Source organism: Sphaerodactylus townsendi, linkage group LG06 (genome assembly GCF_021028975.2).
Source record: "Sphaerodactylus townsendi isolate TG3544 linkage group LG06, MPM_Stown_v2.3, whole genome shotgun sequence".
NCBI classification, from domain to species: Eukaryota; Metazoa; Chordata; class Lepidosauria; order Squamata; family Sphaerodactylidae; genus Sphaerodactylus; species Sphaerodactylus townsendi.
Genome location: NC_059430.1, coordinates 39,692,421 through 39,712,866, shown reverse-complemented (window position 1 = coordinate 39,712,866; position 20,446 = coordinate 39,692,421). Strand labels below are relative to the sequence as shown.

Below are 20,446 nucleotides of genomic sequence, written 5' to 3'. Positions count from 1 at the left end.
TATGGATGTAGTGGAAATTCTTTGTGTTTTGGCAAGTATTTTCTGGGACAATTTATTTTGGGACAATTTGTCTACAATGTTCTGTGCCTCATCCTACTTTTTATCACTTGTTAAATTCATTTTCCCACATACGATGGGGCTTTGAATCTGAATTTCCTAGGCCCTTGTCCAACACTTTAGTCACTATACCCCACTAGCTCTTTTGGGGTACAATTTGTTTAACTACTGAATACACTACACCTGCTTTCTAAATTAATTTTTAATTAATAACTGAACCTACGGTAATATAGCTACTTTGGTATTTGAAAATGTAACATCTCATAACTAAAACACTTCAGAATTATCCTCTTGAAAGTTGTTCATTTGTCTCACATGTTTATTTCTGAGAATTTCTGAACATTTTCAATTTTCACTGATATAATCTTTCACAGGATATAGAAAGAGGAAGTGCATTAACCCAGACTAGGAAAAGGGGTTGGAGAGGAAAGTAACTGCATGGACACGTCATCACCCTGTGTTTTTTACTGAGACAGTTGTAATTCTGCTGTTTGCTTTAAAAGGTCATGCCAAATAGTTAGCAACTGGCACAGGTCACCCTGCATTTGGAAATGCAGTTTGTTATGTAAGAACGTACAATGTTGTGTAGAGAATGTACAATCAGGAAGAGACATCTGAAGAACGCAAAAGTTCAAACTGGCAATAACCTGGTCCTGTACCTGTGCATTTTAAACAACAAAAATGCGGTCAAGAATCTATACCACTGCAGTTAACATTGGCAGAATAGTCCAGTGGTGGCGAACCTATGGCACGTGTGCCAGAGGTGGCACTCAGAGCCCTCTTTGTGGGCACGCATGCTGTCACCCTAGTTTGGCCACTCAGTGGCATACGCCAAGGGGGTGAGGGGTGCACTAGGTACAATGCACTAGGTATGTGCCCCTGCAGGGCATGGCAAGGGCATTCCAGGGGTGTAACAGGGGTGTTTTGGAGTGTTCCAGGGACGTTCTAGGGCAGGGCAGGGGCAGACGGGGGCCTGGCAGGGGCGCATGTGTGCCCCAGACAGAGTTTCCCCTTGCCCCGCCCCTGGCACTCGGTCTCTAAAAGGTTCACCATCACTGGAATAGTCTGACTAACAACACCAAAAACACATATAAAGGACAAACATTTGTACAGGTTAAGTTTTAGAATCAAAACAACAGAATGCCCTGTGGCACCTTAACATCAACATGTTTATTGGAACATGAATTTTTGTGCCTCGGAGCCCACGCTGTTTGAGGCATTACTCTGTCTGATTAAACAAATAAGGGTACACCAGAGGGATATTACTGGGCCTTACAATCCCCCCCTCCAAATTGGTAATTACTCTTCTGCCATTGCCATTGCTTTTGCCCTTCTGGTTGTATGCTTATGAGTATATATACATCTCTGCCAACAGAATGAAACACTTTGTGTATCTGATGTAGTAGACTCTGGCTCACAAAACCGCATGCCACAATAAATATGCTAGTCCAGCAACAAATCCAGACCGAAAGTCCCTGTGAGAGCCAGCATGGTGTAGTGATTAAGAGCAGGTAGATTCTCATCTGGAGAATTGTGTTTAATTCCCCACTCTTCCACCTGAGTGACAGAGGCTTTATCTTGTGAACCAGGTGTGTTTCTGCACTCTTACGTTCCTGCTGGGTGACCTTGGGCTAGTCACAGTTCTTCGGAGCTCTCTCAGTCCTACTTACCTCACAAGGTGTCTGCTGTGGGGAGAGGACGGGGAAGGAGCTTGTAAACCATCTTGAGTCTCCTTCCAGCAGAGAAAGGTGGGATATAAATCCAAACTCTTCTTCTTCTATTTCATGTCAATATTAATTATTGGGGGGGGGGGGGCGCAAACTTCCTGTTGAAGTTTTGTCATCAAACAACATAAAATATTATCTTCAACATTTTGGGAGTGGGAAGTAGCTATTGAATGTTATCCAAATAAATAACACGCCTTCGATTAATTAATCTTTACAATAATCCAGTTTAATTAAATATTTATATTTCACTCCCATTTCTCCTTTGATACTTCAATTTAAACAACGGAATTATTCTCCAGTTGCTGAGGCCTTTTTGATTATATCCCTTCTTGAAGACAAAGAGGCCAACATTTCATACTCTGTGGCTAGACTCTGTTTTCTTGTATGCAGAAAGTGGAAACACTTAGCAGGTAAGGCTCAGTTTCTTAGATTTCATGTAACGACAAACTCTTTTTCCACTATTGCTGTAGACCATGGGATCCTTTGGCTGTTAATGATGAATATCTTAACTGTTTTGCTTTCCTGTTCCTGAAGTAATGTTAACTTTTTATTGCCAAAGTAATGATAATTTCTTAATTGCCGATCTAAGACCATAAAGTTCATTCATTCATTCTTCTCACTACCCACCCCCACTCCCAACTCAAAGCAGCTTATCAAGAAAACCCATAATAGAAAAAAAAAGACAAACTAACAACCAGCAACAAAAGAAAATACTGTACAACTCCAGGGCTATTCCTGCATCTGACTGGGCCAGCTAACTCAAGGCCAAAGGCTAGGAACCACAAGTTAGGGATCAGGAGCTCTTTGGCTTTTTGCCTTTCAGTTTGTGCCCAAAGGCTCATGCATCTGACCATGCACAAGACTAATAATTTGAATTTGACTTTCAGGTGTTGTCCTTACAACTGCCATACAACACTGATCAATAATATCCCCCTGTTGCAGGTGAGGAGCTGAAGCAGAGAGTGGTTTGCCTCCCAGAAGTTTCATGGCAGAGACGGAATTGGAGGCAGGGATTGACAGCCACTTTTTAAAAATTTCCCCTTTCACTGTCAAACATATAAGCGGGCCATGTCTCTTTCTATTTTATTCTATGGTTTCTATTTTATTCTATGGTTCCAAGACTACCAGCACAATCCTGTTCGCTTTCTAGAGGGACAGGGAGGGAGGGAGAAAGAAATAAGCAAAAACCCTCTCCGCTGCCAGAAAGCCCTCTGTTGGGATTAATGAATTTAAGCCACTCAAAAGGGTGGCATAAGTCCAGGGCCAGAGCCACAGTACAGCTAGCCACAAATCCAGGATGGAAACCAACTAACGTCAGCTCTACCCACAGGAGCACCCTGCCCCCCCCCCCTCCGAACCTGGCATGATAGCTAATGATTTTCTAATAATTTGCCTACCTTGTCATATGGTATACACATTTTTGAAAGTAGAAGTTGGTACAAATCATACCATAGGAAGACAGATACAAGTGATTTTTTGCTATTTCCAGGCCAAGGTTAAAAGATTATAACATTTCTGGCTATGCTTTCCAGAGCACTCCTCTTAAAGGCAACCAGAATCACAGAAGAATCCTTAGCTGTACACTTGTGTGGTAGTCACAAAAAAGGTCTCCTAACATTTATGATGTCCAAAATAGTTTATAATCTAAATAATAAACAAGAAACAGAAGGAATGAAAAGGAAGGAGTATAGACAGGCACATTGTGATATAAAACCTGATCTGGTAAAAGAAAATAACATACAAAATATAAAACAATCAACAAAGGAATTAAAACAAAGCTATGTTTTAAAGACATTTCTTAATTCCAAAGAGGAAGAATGAAATCAAAAGATATAAGAATGTAAGAAACAGTCAATTATATGCATATACTTTATGGGTAAAAGTGGGGTTCAGCTGTACATGCAATGGTAAAAAATGGTATATTCAGCTGTACATGCTGTGAATGTAATTTAAGAATTACCCAGTGCATGGACAAAGGAAAATCTCAAGGTGTGCATGTATTCACTGTAATGTGAGTAGTGCTAAGAAGTTAGTGGGAATGGGCAGCGTACACAGAAAGTATTTAATAAATTAAGAGATGTTAGGTTTAATGTCAGTGTTCTCAATCTGAATGGCAGATTACTGAAACAGTGAGCAGTAGATCCTCCACAATTCACTTTGGGTATGGGAGGTGACTCTTCTTCTTGATTTGAGGCAAAGGGAGCTAAGCTCAGGCTGGTTATTTATTCCAATTATTTTGCCCTGTGGAGGGTTTTGGGAGGAGATCCTTAAATGAAACAGAAGGTATAAGGGATGGAGAGTGATGAGTTGGGTTAGAATGAGAAGATCCAGGATCAAAAACAGCGTTGTGGCATCTTGAAGACTAAGATGTTTATTGTGGCATACATTTTCCTGAGTCAGGATCCACCTTGACAGATGCTGAAGTATTATTCCCTCCCCATCACATAATTGGCAGTTGACATTACATAAAACATAAAAATTATTATTATTATTATCATTATTATTACTATTATTACTATTATTATTATTGACAAAAACAACAAACACATTGTATCACAACCGCCAGATCACTGGTTGGTGTTGGCCTTCTATCCACTTCGAGTTCCACCCTGGAACTTAGGAGGACGTGATGTATCGGCGTAAACTGTTTGCAGAGCCGAGTAGAGCAGCTTTCTGCATTTGGCAGACAGTGATTTTATTGATGTTAAGTTGTTGCAAGTACTGTCCCAGGGATTTTGGGACAGCACCCAGTGCGCCGATCACCTCTGGGATCACTGCTGCTGGTTTCTGCCATAGACGCTGCAGTCAGTGGTGGGATTCAAACAGTGGCGTCGCCGCACACACGCACCTCCAGTCCCTATTGGGCACGGAGGTTGCTTTAGTAACCCTTTCTCGGCACTCAGGAAAAATTAGTAACCACTTCTAGAGAAGTGGTGAGAACTGGTTGGATCCCACCTCTGGCTGCAGTTCAATTTTTAAATCTTGATATTTTGTAATTTTTTCTAGTTGTTTTTCTTCGACCCGGATGCCATTGGGTATTGCAACGTCAATAATCCAGTCTATTGTTCTCGATGATGGTAATGTCTGGTGTGTTGTGCGCCAGTACTTTATCTGTTTGAATTCTAAAGTCCCGTAATATTTTGGCTTGCTGATTTTCGATCACTTTTTCGGTGTTATGTTCCCACCAGTTCTTGGGTGTGGGAAAACCATAATTTTTACATAAATTCCAATGAATCATTTTGGCAACTGAATTATGCCGCAATTTATAATCAGACTGCGCGATCTTCTTGCATGAGCTGAGTATGTGATCCACAGTTTCATCCAATTCAGTACACAATCTGCATTTGGCATTGTTAGATGTTTTAACGATTTTTGTTTCTATTGCATTTGCTCTAATTGCTTGTTCTTGAGCAGCGAGAATTAATCCTTCTATTTCTTTTTTTAGTCTTCCAGATGTAGTTGTTGTTATTATTATTTATTTATTTATTTAGATTTCGTAGACCGCCTCATCCCCGAAGGGCTCTAGGCGGTTTACAACACGTAATATCTAACAACAATTAAAACATAATTACAACCCTTAAAATCAATAGCAGCATACAAAAAGCAGCTTAAATCCCATATGGGTGGTGCCCGGGCCCAAGGCCAGGAGGGGCGGCACTGCCAAGAGATGGAACCAATATGAGGCATTGCCAAAGATTACAACATACAGCAGGGGCCTCACCAGGGGGTAGCGAATCCGCGGCCAGCCTCTCCAAAAGCCTGGCGGAACAGCTCAGTTTTACAGGCCCTGCGGAACTCACCAAGGTCCCGCAGGGCCCGAACAGCTGGTGGGAGAGCGTTCCACCAGGCAGGGGCCAGGGCTGTAAAGGCCCTGGCCCGGGGAGAGGCCAGCGCATCACTGAAGGACCGGGGACTTCCAGCAGCTCCGCTGATAAGGAGCGCAACGGCCTATTCGGGACATATGGGGTAAGATTGTCCCGCAAGTATGAGGGCCCCAAGCCGCAAAGGGCCTTAAAATGAGGCCAGAAGACTCAGCAGTCCAACAAACAGATGGGGATTGTCATTACTTCACAGAGAACACATGGAAACTATATCCTGCAAAAATGCAAATTATACAATCACAGTGGGAGTGGAGTACACCCAACAGGTGACAAACCAGCAAGACAAGATTCATAGTGTCAACAAACTCCTAAAGAAGACCAATTACTTTCTGTAGTGAACAAGCCCTTCCTGGCCTCGTCCAAAGCAAAATGTCATAGTATCAATCCCTTCTCTATACCATCACAATGGAGTAATCTATTGATTTTTTAAAATGGAGGATGAAATTATTTCTTCAGTTTTTAACAGCTGGGTTGTGTCTGTTTCATCTTTCCTTAGCCAGCGCCCAGTTTGGCCGAAGAAGGACATTGCTGTCAACTGACATGCAAAAACACCAAACAGTTGACTGAGCCCTAGGCACAGGCCCCATGATAGTGACCCTTGAGTAGATAAAGGAAAGTTCCGGTCCTGAGGTTTATTGCCAGAGATAGTCCCTGGATTGGTACCTCCACTTTGGACCCCATTGTTGCTGCTGTGTAGCTACTGTGCGGGGGTGGGGGGCGGATAGTAGTACAAAACCTTATGCCACAATAAGCTTATTAGAATTTAAGATGCCACCCAACTCCTTGTTGCTATCCTTCTGGAACAATGTCAAGAACTCTGGAGTAAGCGTGCTTTCAATTAACAGTGTCAAGATGATCAAACAGTTTAGAGTGGCTCATAATAGAAATTAGTCACAACAATCATTTGCCATCTTGGACATCTCGTTTTTTAGACAAGCTACATGTAAATGTCTCAAATAAATGACAGTAGGGACCAGATCACCACGTCTTAATAGCGAGGAAACCAAAGAAACCAAGATCATAGTAGGAAGCAAGGGAGATCTGATTTGCAGCTTATTAGGGGTCATTTTGGTGCTTGCTAACTGGAGCTGATACACAAAATACAAGAGTATTGTGCCTTTCACAACCTCCTCCTCCACTACCGTCTCTCTATTCGACTTATAAGCCGCCTCATCCCCGAAGGGCTCAAGGTGGCTCACAACACGGCTGTTATTCAAACAGCAATTACATAAAACTTGACCTATTAACAGATTAAAATTTAAGCAATTTCATACCATAAATAAAAATTAAACAGAAGTTGTTGAACCATTAATCAAAATCATTAATCTTAACTAGAATCAGAGTACAGACATTGGGCAGGAAGGAAGAGTTGCTTCACTTGGGGAAGTCCAAGCTGTATATTTGGTATCTTTTTTACTTGCATTTTCAAAGTTGCTTTAGTAAATTTGGTTTTTGCTATTAACATGCTTATTTGGCATAATGTACTCAAAAAGCCAAATGCATTTCTCAAAACCTCCTGGCAGCTAACAGTACCAGCAGGACTGCAAAAACTGAGAAGTAGAGTAAATGGAGTGGAGAGGGTGTGTTATCATCTTCATTTCAAGCAGTGATACAATTGCTGTCAGGTTATGTTATAGTGAAGTGCATCAGCTGATCACTATTATGCCTCCAGCAGCCACTTGAAATACACTTGCTTTCTTTGAAGGAACATTCTTCTTTTGCGGCTCCTTGAATTGCAGAACGTTCCAGTATTTTCTCCTTAGCATCTCCCTAACCCCCCCAAAAAATCACTGTGAAACTACTGTAATTACAAACTAGGCAGTCTAATGCTGTGATGACATCATTGCCCCAAAGGCACCAGCATCCTGACACCAGCAGACCAATCTTCCAGGAAATATAGAATTATATACCATATAGAATTATATAGAATTAAGACAAGGGAAGGCAAGCAATACAGGACAAGTTTTATCCTTCACAGGCTAGGTAGTTAAGGGTACTGAATGCTCAAAAAACTCCAAAGAAACCTAGTGATGTAGAGATTTCCTAAGGAAGGCACATAACTCTGCCTGAAGCCTTGGCGATCTACTGCCATCAGTTTGGTAGCACAGAGTGTCATGACATCACCAATTTTTAAAGTTATTTTCACAGAGAAGTGGGAAGGGCTGCAAGCAATGGATGTTTGAAATTTCACCATGCTGAGCTTTGGAGTCTTCCCTACAGGCCAAACCTTTTGCTAGCAATAAAGTCCTCTCTGGGCTGCAGTGAGTTAACTGGAAAGAGAGAAAAAGTTGCAAGCTCATTCTAGGCCATCTAGGAGAGACAAAACAGGCAAGAAGCATACAGAAAAGAAACTTAATACGTGTATAACATTATACAAATATAAACATTGACCCAGAGGTGGGTGAGCTTATACTACCAGTGGCAGTGAAGGCAGGGAGATAAATGGCTAAAATACCAGCAAGAAGTACAGTGAATATCATCAGCCTGGGGGCAGCAGTGTTACATGTCTAATTCCTTTTTCCATTACCCATCAGGCTAGTTTGCAGTTGGTTGCTGTCCAGTAAAGGAAGCAGAGGGATCTCATAACAATGCCAACCTACAAGAAGAATATAACTCTTAACAGAGATCCAAGTCATGTGAACCTAACTTCTATACTTAGAATTACACATATTGTTTTTATTGCAATCCTTGCTGAGTAGGAAGAAACAACAAGGCATTGAAGGATTAGGAAAATAGCTGAAAAGCAGGGATGGGATGGCCAGAACAGGGATATGTGTTAGTAAGGAATGCAAAACCCTAATCTGATGAAGTTCATACAAAAGAGAAATTTAGAACACCAATCTTGGGTGTTCTAACAAGCAGTGAGGTGGAAGCTGGACAGGTTGGTTGTTTCTCAAATATTTCCCTCTTCAGAATTCAGAGATTGCTGCAAGGGGGTTTTGTTCTTAAGTACCATAGATGTGTAATGCCACAATCCTGGATTAGGAAACCTAGAAGCATTTACTCATGTCTAGTAACATAAAAACAGGGGAGTATAAACTCCTTCAAAAATAGCTCTTTTTTAGAAGTGCTAGAATGGAGTAGTGGTCAAGAGTGGCGGACTCTGTTCTGGAGAACCACATTTGTTTCCCTTCTCCTCCTCGTGAAGTCTGCTGGGTGACCTTGAGATAGTCACAGTTCTCTCAGAACTCTCTCAGCCCTACCTACCTCACAAGGTGTCTGCTGTGGGGAAAGGAAGGTGATTTTTAGCAGCTTGGAGACTCCTTCAAGGGAGAGAAAAGTGGGGTATGAAAACCAACTCTTTTCTTCAAGCACACAAAGGATTAGCTTTGAAGGGGTTTCATTCCCCCCAGATATGATTGTGTTCTCCTACCCATGATCCTGAAAGGTGAAAGTCTACTATTGCCATGAAAACTTGGGAAACAGGGGTGAGCACTCTCTTCTCTCCTTGATGTTTTGCAAATTCAATAAAAGATCAGAGTGAAACTCCAACGATGATGGAGCTATGGAAGACACATACATCTCCAGGGCCATACATCAGAACTCTGTAGCCTCTGTTCAAGACCACCCTTCCCACACCCCTAGAAAACAACTCATTTAAAAAGTGAAAACCAAGACAGTTAGGATGAAAAATACTGTAGCAGATCTTGTATTATGTTTCTCTCTAGCACAGGGGTCAGCAACCTTTACCACCCAAAGAGCCATTTGGACCCGTTTTTCACGGCCCCGAAGATCTACCGAGCCAGAGAGGCAGCTCTGCATGGAGCCGCCTCCAGTTTGGCCCCTCCACGCACCTTTCCTGGAGAGACACAGCCATGCTACCCTCCGACCTCCAGGCCATGCGGAGTCGCAGTATAAGGCTGAAAGAGCCGCATGTGGCTCCGGAGCCGTGGGTTGCAGACCCCTGCTCTAGCATAACATTTAAGCTCAACATTGATTTCGACTCAGGCCTCCTGCTCATTTTTTTTTAAGTCACACTCTGTGCAACAGCTTTCAAGTCCAGAAGTCCAGGAGCAAGTCCGTTTGTTTCCGCACACCTGTGGGCTGATCAAAGCACTGCAGAAGTTCTCTTTCAGATAAACCTCTGAGCATTTCAGGTTAAGAAAATAGTTAAAACACAGCCATAGTGTTGTGGAAAGTTATTTTATTTCAGAATTTCCACATACTGTCACAGACCATGCACTAGATTTCCTTCCCCTAATCCCCCTTAAAGTGCATTAGGGCTTGAGACAAGGTAAAAGATCTCATTCGGTTATCTTAAGTATCCTGGGTACCTAAGCTCCTTTCACTTGCTGTTATTTACATAATTCTTTTTTCGCGTGAAGAATTTTTATCTGACTCAGAATCAGTAGGGGTGTTTGACTGCAACAAAAATCTATATTTGTACTAGTTGGTCCCCCACTGTGCAGTTCAGGGAAAAATCGTATTGGTTTCCATGACATCGTTAAGGCATTACACCAGTGCATTCTCATGATTCAAGAACCTGTGACAGCCTTCTGACTGTCTGGGTTTTCCACCTCCATAAGTCATGAGCTCCATTTCACATTCTCGACATCCAGATTTTGTTCTGAAGTTTCAGAAGTCCACGGATATTGAATACCAAGCCTCCTGTGCTATAATCACCAAACACTGCCCATGTGCATTTTTAGTGAATACTGATAGTTAACATCTTAGCATTTCATACGACTGAGTTGTGTAGTCACAAAGTAGCATTAGTGCAAGATTCTTAATAGCTGCCCCTCACGACATAATGCCTGAGCTCTGTGCAAGACACACAGCCCTCCCCAGAACTGAGGGAACTGGACAATCCAGTTTTGTTCCATGCTTTAAAAATCTGGCTATTCCACTGAGTGTCAGTGGCAGAGACTTTACTACTTGTTGCTTGTGAGATTATAAGCACTGGTCTTATTATTAAACAGGCACCCTTTTTCAGATACCTACACAAAATACATCACTCTTCAGAACAGAGCAGCTAGAGTGATAAAAGTGAAGAAAGCAAAAAAAAGGTGACTTGCTCCTGGGAAAATCCCATCCTACATTCCAAATAATCCAGTTTGACAGCAACACACACACAACAATCTATTATTATTTTTCTAACAAGTAACAAAGAGGTTCTTTTTAAAAGGAGTATGTATTAATAAGTGTTTGACAAATGGAATGGCAGGAGATACCGGATTCCTCCAACCAATTCAGTAGCTTCCTTTACTATTAAGCCATTTATCGCGTTGTGGAAAGACTACCACTTGGAAACGAGCACCAGATGAAAGAGAGACCGCCACCGAATGAGATCACACTCTTTGTGCAATTTGTAAAATTATTTGTCCGAACAGCAGAGTACTCGATCTGAGTTATACCCACAGCTTCACTCATCACCAAGTGTGACAGGAAGACTTATACTAGAAGAGAAGTAGGGAAAGAAAGGACGTTGATTTAAAAGAAAAATAAAGCAGCCACTGAAAACCAGAACAAACATTAGAGAGTAAAAAATGCTGCTTTTCCTGGCTACAGATGGCTGGACACCCACATTAAAACCTTTCAAGTCTTTGGCTGGCAGTCTGGTAAAGCTTAAACAGCTGTAACACTGTTTCATTCGTGTGAAACAAATACTGTCTTGCAAACATCTGATTTTAAATAGGTGGAATATGAATCGGGGCACTTTTTAAACAGGGAAAGCAAATTAAAAACCACGACCGAGGTTTAGATGTTAACATAAGCACCATTTTCAAAAGGAAGAAAGGGAAGAGAACCTCTACTCAAGTTCCTGCACCTACAAATCACCTTCCTATTTGTCCTGCCTTCAAATAGCAATATTAGGTACTGGAAACATAACAACCCAAGAGTCATCTACACAAAAATCACACATATACATCTCAGGGAATATTTAAGGGGTGACAGTGGTAGAAGAGTATTCCTGAGAGATAACACATTCACTGTCTATGTCAATTCCACGCTTGCAGAGGAGGAGATATAGCTGAAGTGGGCGGTTACTCCCTTAAAAGCAGCAGGGAGGGACACAGAGGACAGCTGAGTAACAATGGCAGTGGGAGTAGTAAACTACTAGTTCCCTAAAAGCAACAGGACTAAAGTGTAAAAATATGCCACCTTCTGCAAATTCATAAGCAGTGCAATTTAATGGGTCTTGCCAGCTCAAAATTACATTCTCCTTTCTCCAAAATCTTCACTGCTTGCATCTTTACATATGTGACTCAGGGCAGGCAGAAAGCAGGACTCATAATTTCCCCACTGTTTTGCCAATATATGAAAATCAAGGGCTGACCTTTAAGTGCCCTTCACTTGCTGTGTGATTAGCTGCTCTCAACTGAAGTGCTCGTGATGGAGCCGTTCGCAAAAGTTGTTTCTTTGCCTTCAGACTTGGATGTCACAATTAAAGATGGCAAAGAGCTCCTCGACTGTTCCCGCTTTCTTAGGAAATTATAATCAGGGTGCAGAAAAATAATCTTGAGAGCAGCCAATGGGGGAAAATCACTCTAACATTCTTCTGCAGAGGTAAATTAATTTAAAAAATCCGAATACATGGGTGCAAGGAGAATTGTGTATTGTTTGATGTAGGGCACTACAGTGGCAAAGGAGTGCCTCCTGGATCTGAACCAGCCCAGCTTCCAAAGATGAAATTACTGATCAGGGTTCAACAATAGGAAGAACTGATGCAGTAAGCCAAATCTCCCTGGAAATTCTGCCCTGTTTCCCTGAACACTTTAAATACAATCACTGTTCAGTGCTCACACAAATACATCCCCTGCAATAAATACTTTTCATTTGAAACTTCCCATTCAGGCAGCCATGCACATTTTGGGTGTGAAAATGACCAACAAGATTAACAAATCATCCATAGGGGACAGTATCCAAGAAAAAAAAATGCATCGCCTCACAAGGATTCCTAAAAATGCCAGGGGTTTTACTGGCCCAGTTCCATCCTTTTCTGGGATGGGACTGTCTGTTTTCACTGCAGCACCAGTAACAGAAAAAAAAGGAATGCAGTGTTGAAGGAGGCAGTTGTCACAGCAACAAAGATGGACCCACAACTCTGAACCCCAGTTTCCACATTGCCTCTTGCTCCTTCAGACAGCTGCTGCCAAAGCAGTAGAACTGGACCAGTAGCACCAAGAAATCTAGAGGACCACATAGAGTATATAATTAAGAAACCGGGCTTGCCAAAAGAACAGGACAGGGTGTGTGCATATATTAAAAGTGTCAGAGAACCTGCAGGTCCCAACACCCTTCTCAGACATAAGGCAGCTATTACATCTGCAACAGGACTTCTGGTTCTGAAAGGGAAGAGTACAGGGTGTAGCCTAACTCATCCACTTCCTCAGGAGTGAGCTCTGTAAACAAGTTCACCTTTGGATTCAGAGCACTTGGAAGAACCCCCACCTCTAAATAGCCTATCAGTCCTCTCAGCGCTTGCAGAAAACGGTCAGCGAGTGCATCTTGGGACCAGTCTGTCTCCTCTTGGGCGAGGTGCAGTATGACATTGGTGAGCTGGCTGGCAGAAAGGCGACCCAGTGCCGGGTTCAGCTTGCATATGGCCTTGAGGATCTTGAGGCACAAGGAACGGCAGCCAGAGTCAGCCTGGTCTAAGGCCCGGAGGCGAGCCGTCTCCGCTGGCCGAAGACTAAGTCGCCACAGGTTATCATACTGGGCCAAGCGGTGAGGCTTGGCCACCAAAATAGTATCGCCTAGTGTCACAGATGGCAAAAAGTCTATTAGAAGGTGCCGGTCTCTTTCATATTGTACCTCCAATGTCAGAGATTCCAGGGGTGCTGCTGGACGTATCACATAATCTAGAAGACTTCCAATAGCTGGCCAGTTGATTGAACCTGCCACTACTTTCTCAAAGGTGTCAGCCACGGATCTGGGGGAGAGGTAACCCCCCACCACACAGCGGTCCCAGTAACTGCTCCCACGAGGGAAGTATTCTGGATTTTCCCGGCGTACCAGGCAAAAGCCAGGGATGTTCATGATGGTGTCTTCACCGGGAATGCAGGACCATAAATTCTTCTCCAACACCAAAGGAACAATGAGTTGGATGTGATCAGCTGTCACAACCTATCCGGGAGGAGAAAAGTAACAAGCTAAGCATTATAGGTCTATAAAAGTCACAGCAACTCTGTGAATAAGGAGATGCAAAGAGACACTTAGCTGGAGTCTGCATCATTATTCAAGGTCCTGCTAGAACATGTTGATGTAGCAGACATGGCATACAATATGTATTCATAAATCGGGGGTGTGGAAACAAAAACTGGAAGCAGAAGCTCTACTCCAGAAGGTAAACAATGAGCCTTCTCTACAAGCTATGTCAGTCTGCCTGTCACTGAAGATATTTAAAACCTGGGTGCAGCCAGAAGAATTCTTGGGAGGGTGGGAAAGGGAAAGATCTTTTTGACAGCAATGGAACTCCTTCTGGGTTAAATTTGTCTTCCTCTCCTTGCAGGTACCTCAAGCCTGGGCGGGTCACTTTCATTATTAAAGTTTCATCCAGGATAAAATATGCAGGAGTTAGTATGGTGCTAACTCATAAGTCCATTATGAAGAGCTCACTAAAGGATGGTCCTTTCACAAAGGTACTAAGGAGAGACAGTGTGGCATAGTGGACAGAGAGGTGGACTAGGACTTTGGGTAACCTGGGTTCAAATCCCCAAATCTACCGTGTAAGCTTGACCATGGTCCTCTCACAAACTCTCAGCCTGGTCTCCCTCACATGGTTGTCATTGTGCAAAAATAGAGCGGAGAGAATCATGTACTAAGGAGGAAAGTGGGATATAAATAAATGCTGATGTAATAGCTGAACAAAGGAGTTCTCCAATCCAAATCTGCCATACAAGAAAAGAACAGAAAAGCATGTAAACAGATTCTGAAATCTTTGGAATCGAAACAGGAGAGAAAAGACACAGACAGCGTGATAGAGGACAGCCAGAAAGAGCTGACAATAAGAACTGCAGAAAGAAAGGTGAAAAAAGTTTTTTTTCACAGTCACTCAGAGCAATCCATTTGCTCTGCAAGATATTTAACCAGGAAAAGGTGCTTGCAGCAAAAATCTCAGAAAGGTTAAACACTGTGCTTGTTTGCACAGGACTAAAACAACTGTAAAGGTCAGAAACATGTTCAACAAGACCACATACATCCAATTTACCTGCAAGTCATCATAGAGGCTGCCGCTCAGATACATTTCACGCAGAGGCATGTCTGGCAACTTGGCACGGATGAAGCCTCGCAATTCAGCACAAATATCCACAGCAGCCTGCTTGGCTCGGGCCTGTTCTTCGGCTGGGATGGCCACCTTCCTCCGGTAGTAGGAAAACAACTTCTCTTGCAAGGACATTCTGAGGCGGGACTTCTTCAACTCCATCTGGCTTCTTTTGACAGATGATTTCTGTTTCGTAGATTTGACCAAGTCTACCATGGTAAGATTATAGAGAGAAGGACAACAGGGCCCACATTCACTTAATGCAGTGATATTCACTCCACGGCTCATGAAAAACCACAGTCACAAGCACCATCACCCAGAAGCTCTAGATTTATGTCTTTCCCTGCCATGAAGCCTGCTATTTGAATGTTACACTGTGGAAAACACTTCCACTGTGGAAAACTACAAGCCCTATCAATTAAGGACCTACCCATTGTCCTGAAACATGGGGCAGTTGCCACATTACAGAATAGTGCTCAGAAGAGCCACTATGTATCATTGCATTTTTATCCCACCATTCATTCAAGGAGGTTAGGTTGATATACACGGATCTTCCCTCCTCTTTTTTATCCTCACAACAACTTTTGTCAGGCAGGTTGACAGACTGCTTTCAAAACAATAGATTAACCATTAGTATAACTAGTGACCCATTTCAGACAAAGCTGTGAATGGAAGGGTCTATTTCCTTCTTCATCTTAAAGAACAAGTTGTTGTACGTTGCAAGATTTTGACCCAACAAAATATATACATGTTGCTAAGTGGTCTAACCCTTAGATTGTACTTTCTAGTTCTAAAACATTTCTAAGATAAAGGGAAATGTTTTGCATTTTGCGAAGTCAAGGATCAGCTGCTGGCACCAAGAGGGAACTCAGAGAACACTACATTATTAGCATGATGTTACCCCTGGGAAAGCAGGGAGGATATATGGGGAGGTGGATCTGCAGAATCACATAGGTCAGAAGAGGCTGGCAGTCAGCCCCTGAAGAAAGATATATAAGCACAATATAAATTTGAATCAAATTACACAAGATCTGGAAGTAATTCCCTCGTGACACGTATGCTGTTGTCCTATCTATGCAGAAAATAAAACACAACTTGGCTTTTCTCTGCTTTGTGTGATTAACTGGGCTGAATTTCACACCAGGCAAAAGGGACCCCTTGGCCCATGGGGACATCAAGAATAACTGGAAGAAGCTGCTTAATCAAAGACTGAAACAGTTAGGCTTTACTTCTGCCTTTTCATTATCTATGGAGAATTACAAAGTAGAGTTGACAAGGGTTAAAGTTATTAAAGTTAATTTCAGAAGGACAATTTTGCAAGATAGAAGAGTGTGTTCTCTATCCTATAATGGATTACAACCTTCAGTAACCCTTCTGACATACTGGAAATCTTTGACTATTTGCAGATACTGTAATATTTTTTGGCTGCCAGATTAAATGCCCTACTGTTGCCTGAATTAAAAGGTTTTTATTTAATCAAGATAGAGGGAGATGGATAACCCCACTGTTAGAGAAGGATAGGTTTATGAGCAATGATCAAATATTCCCAGGAATGCACACAGATAACCTATAGATTTATTTTTTCAGATTTGCAGCAACTCGCCAATATTTACCATCTAGAACAGATGATCAAAGGCTTGAGAAAAAGGAGGCCAATGTATAGAAGGGGAAATTTCTAAACCAAGTCTTTTTCCTTTCTTCTCTGGGAAAAGGGTCTGAATGACTAAGTCTCTGGCCTCTTACATTTTAGTAATTCAGCATGAAATAAACATTTAAAAACTTTTATAATTAGGGTGGACTTAGAATGGAGTTGTTTTTTTTAAAGGCAAAATTAATTAGTTCAAGGCTACTTCTCACCCATTTCAAATGCTGAAGGATCTGTAGGAAGAGTCTGCAGGGAACGGCTAAGGTTACTCTTCATATCTTCATTCAGTAACCGTGACGACCCAAGCCAGCTTGGCTCCTCCCAGCTTTTTTTTCCTGACTGGCTCAAGCGTGTGGGGCTGGTTGGGGCACTGATTGCCCGATCATACATCTGAAGGGAGAGTAGGAGATAGGAAACATATTGTAATATCCCCTCAATTTCCACACGCCTCTCCCTCAAGGCTCATCTCCCCATCAACCACTCTTACCCTTTTGACAGCCAAAGTGGCGATCCCCAGCATGGCAGCACCTCCCACGCCCAGGACAAGTCGAGCATTGGACAGGACAAAATCAATGGCCGTGCCAATGCCATTGTCATCCTTTTTGCCTTTGCGCTCTCCAGCGCCTGCCATTGCTCCTTTACAAGAGATGGAGAAAAAAACCAAAACTGTTAACACCTTTAACTTTCCCCTTATGCCACTCAATATTTACTGAGTTAGATTTTCTTCTTCTCGTAGATCATTACTAAGAAACATATTATTATAAATTATTCATTCAACAACACTTAAGACATGTTTTTCAGTTCTTCTATCATGCACTGTCAGCAAAATGTGGACAGCTTAGGCAAAAATGCCCAGGGCCACTTAGCGAATGTCATGGCTGAATGGAGATTTGAATCCGGTTTTCCCACACCCGGGACCTCTTACCTTGCACATTATAGTGCCCTCATACTACTGAAAACAGGTAAATCCCTGCTCTTACATGTGACTTAATCATGCCAAACTGATTTCAACGCTGTAGGTGGGGATCACCATAGAAATTAGTCAACCCTGTTCTGAGACCGAATCCTCCTGTGTCTACTAAAAGTCACCAAATCTAAATAGGAGTTTCTCCAGCTTCTGTGTGCATGTTCTGCCTGTCAAAATGCTCAAGCCCATTTTTGCAATGTCATCAAAGCTGTCCCTGCTCCTGTGAATCTTAGCCAAAAGGCAAAGTGCACAGTCCCCTGTGCAAGCACTGGATCATTAGTGACCCATGGGGTGATGTCACATTACAACATTTACTAAGCAGACTATGTTTACGAGGTGGTTTGCTATTGCCTTTCCCCATCATCTACACTTTACACAGAGAAAGCTGGGTACTCATTTTAACCACCTCGGAAAGATGGCAGGCAGAGTCAACCTTGAGCCAACTACTTGAAACTGACCTCTGTCAAGATTGAACTCAGGTTGTGAGCAGAACTTTGATTAAAGTACTGCAACTTACCACTCAGCACCATAGAGCTCCTACCTTCACCCTCTCAAAATTGAATTTTAGGACTGTTTTGGCAATTACCAATCAAGGCAATGAAATATTAAAACAGCAGTCCATAGCTGTACATAACGCACCTGAAACCTAATGCATTTGTGATGAGGACAGAGGAATATTCCCAGGAATGTATACAGAAAACATATAGGTTTCTTTTTTCAGATTTGCAGCAACTAGCCAATATTAACCATCTAGAACAAGTGTTCAAAAGACTTGAGAAAATGGAGTCAGAAGAATGGGAGGGGAAATTTCTAAACCAAGCCGCCAAGTTTGGTATGTAGGAAAGCCTGGCCCTTCTCCAGTTGCCTCTCCTTATCTTCAAGCCGCTCAAGATACTGGTTCTTGCGGAACTCTTTCCGGATCGAGGTCAAGTAGAAATCACGATCAGTATAGCGCAGACCACGCCCCTGACGCAGCAAAGTGCGATAGAGGTTCAGCACTGCTTCACGGGTCCACGCTGCCATGGAGGATGAACGGACAAGGATAAACTGTCGGTACATAGACAAAAGAAAAGCAACACAATTCCTTTCAGTGATATATTTCATTTATGGCTTCTAGGGTAGGAACAACAGTAACTGATAGAATAATAGTTTTTATTATTTTATTTTTGCGTTTTTATCCCACCCAATTTTTTACAGGGCTCATATGGGAAACATCAGGTGGCAGTGGTCTTGCCACTCCAGAAGGGCATTGGGGGAGGTGATCAGCAGTATGTGTCGGGGGGAGCCACTGCTGGTGAGCTCACAGCAGTCTTGGCTCTAGGGGAGGTGGTTGTACAGGTGAGTGTGTGTGTGTGTTGCTACCTCAGCTGGTGCACCCAAAGCTGGCTAGCTATCACAGATCACAAGGGGGGGATGGCTACTCAACTAGCGAACGCACAGCAGGCTTGTCAGCCAAGACTCACGCAGGGGAGAGGTGGATCAAAAGCACAGATCAGAAGTGGGGCTGGCTGCCTGGGGAGTCCACAGCAGGGTGGGGTGGCAGACTAGACTGGCCTACAGCAAGATCAAGAATAAGGCGTGGGATGTTGTCCCAGCTGGGTTGCAGGCCGATAAGCCCCCTCCCTGGGTTACATATCTGACACTCCTGATTTACGCTATACCACCCTTACATGTTGAATCTTGCTCGGAGTCATCGAAAGGGAACCCCTGTGATTAAGCAGCCTGAGCCAGATCTGCCCCTTTCCAAGCACTGCAGTTCAACAGTCTTTCTGAGGCTCTCAAGAGGCTTACCTGTAAGAGGGACGAAGGACAAAAAACCGACAGCGGCTTCTGACCCCTTCACGGAGGCTGTGTCACGCTTCAGGGGCTCCGACCCCACCTCTTCCCGCTCCCAGTTCAGCTCCGGAGGTCACTCGGCGACATGGCTGCTTCACTTCCGGGGTATGCCCTCTTACGCTATGGAAACTCAAAGAGGTAGATGAAGAAGCAAAAACCGTAACCAGCACAGAGAGCCTACACTTCAGGTTCCTATGACGACTTTTCCTTTGCTGGACACAAGTGGTAGGAATGCATTAGAACAGGGCTATTAAACACGCGGCTGGGGGGAGCCAGATCGGTACCTTGAGAGGGCTTATCAGGCCCAAGAGATAATGGAGGGAAACCCCCTCGCCCTTTGATCTTTCCTGGAGAGCCTAATGGCGGCTCGCTCGTCCAGGCATCCACCCCATGCTGCTCCCATTCTGTGCTGGTGACACGTGAGTCACCTCCCTGGGTGCCAACCTGGGCTGATGAGCCTGCTGCGAGCTCAGCAGCAGCAGCAGCAACCCCCCCCCCGCCCCCCCAACCAGTGGTGAGATTCAAATAATTTAACAACCGGTTCTGGTGGTAGGATTCAAATAATTTAACAACTGGTTGTTTACAAGCACATTTTAACAACCAGTTCTGCCAAAGTGGTGCGAACCTGCTGAATCCCACCATTGCCCCCTACCCCCATGTTGACCATCTATTCACTACCATTCAGTACCAGGCTGATGAGCCTGCTGCAGACTCACCTGTCCAGGCAGCCACTGCACTTTGCTGTGGATACGCCAGTACACACACATACCCCACCCTGCTCCTGATCTGGCCTGGCCTGGCCTGGTGAGCCCACTGCGGAGTAGCCAGTTCAGGTAACCACCCGACTCCCAATCAGTGATGATGAGCCACCCCTCTTTCAATTTGGGCTAGCAAGCCACCTGAGACATCCACCTCCTCCCTTCCCCCCAGTGCTGATCTGGGCTGGCAAGCCTACTGCGGGCTCGTCAGCCAAGGGAACCCCCACCCACCCAGGGCCCAGCCCAAACAAATCACATTTGTGTTGTATCTGGTCCTTGTAACAAAGGAGTTCAACATCAACAGCCCTGCCTTAGAATCAGTGTTCGCCTTGAAAAGCACAATTGGCTGGTTGCAAAAGGCCCTGTAGGG

At 43.5% G+C, this 20,446-nt stretch overlaps 2 protein-coding genes and 1 long non-coding RNA gene across 4 annotated transcripts in view; 1 reads left to right on the top strand and 2 right to left on the bottom strand.

Moving 5' to 3' along the window:
• Positions 1-6,815: 6,815 nt before the first annotated feature.
• Positions 6,816-18,259, bottom strand: LOC125435794 (mitochondrial dynamics protein MID51). 2 transcript variants are annotated; one of them, XM_048502175.1, is made up of 5 exons: positions 18,122-18,259; positions 17,003-17,151; positions 16,728-16,905; positions 14,817-15,079; positions 6,816-13,732 (listed from the first exon to the last, which is right to left on the bottom strand). In XM_048502175.1, the coding sequence occupies exons 2-5, from the start codon at positions 17,144-17,146 to the stop codon at positions 12,926-12,928; spliced, it is 1,392 nt and encodes a 463-aa protein (XP_048358132.1). In that variant the 5' UTR covers positions 17,147-17,151; positions 18,122-18,259; the 3' UTR covers positions 6,816-12,925. The 2 variants fall into 2 exon arrangements, with proteins under 2 accessions (XP_048358132.1, XP_048358133.1); XM_048502176.1 differs by lacking the exon at positions 18,122-18,259 and having other exon boundaries at positions 17,003-17,810.
• Positions 18,260-18,291: 32 nt separating this feature from the next.
• Positions 18,292-19,430, bottom strand: LOC125435796 (MIEF1 upstream open reading frame protein-like). The gene is made up of 2 exons (XM_048502177.1): positions 19,274-19,430; positions 18,292-18,529 (listed from the first exon to the last, which is right to left on the bottom strand). The coding sequence occupies exon 2, from the start codon at positions 18,503-18,505 to the stop codon at positions 18,293-18,295; it is 213 nt and encodes a 70-aa protein (XP_048358134.1). The 5' UTR covers positions 18,506-18,529; positions 19,274-19,430; the 3' UTR covers position 18,292.
• An 11-nt stretch (positions 19,431-19,441) lies between these two features.
• Positions 19,442-20,446, top strand: part of LOC125435793 — a 48,958-nt gene continuing 47,953 nt past the window's right edge. Inside the window, exon 1 of the long non-coding RNA XR_007244922.1 lies at positions 19,442-19,543. This is a non-coding gene — a long non-coding RNA (uncharacterized LOC125435793). The remainder of the gene's footprint in view (positions 19,544-20,446) is intronic.

Bases quoted from the DNA above. Each gene is read 5' to 3' on its own strand.
- LOC125435794 (XM_048502175.1), bottom strand. From the start codon at position 17,146: ATGGCAGGCGCTGGAGAGCGCAAAGGCAAAAAGGATGACAATGGCATT. The intron at 16,906-17,002 runs GTAAGAGTGGTT...CTCTCCCTTCAG, and splicing joins CCACTTTGGCTGTCAAAAGG to ATGTATGATCGGGCAATCAG. The intron at 15,080-16,727 runs GTGAGAAGTAGC...TTACCATGGTAG, and splicing joins TCCTTCAGCATTTGAAATGG to ACTTGGTCAAATCTACGAAA.
- LOC125435796 (XM_048502177.1), bottom strand. From the start codon at position 18,505: ATGGCAGCGTGGACCCGTGAAGCAGTGCTGAACCTCTATCGCACTTTG.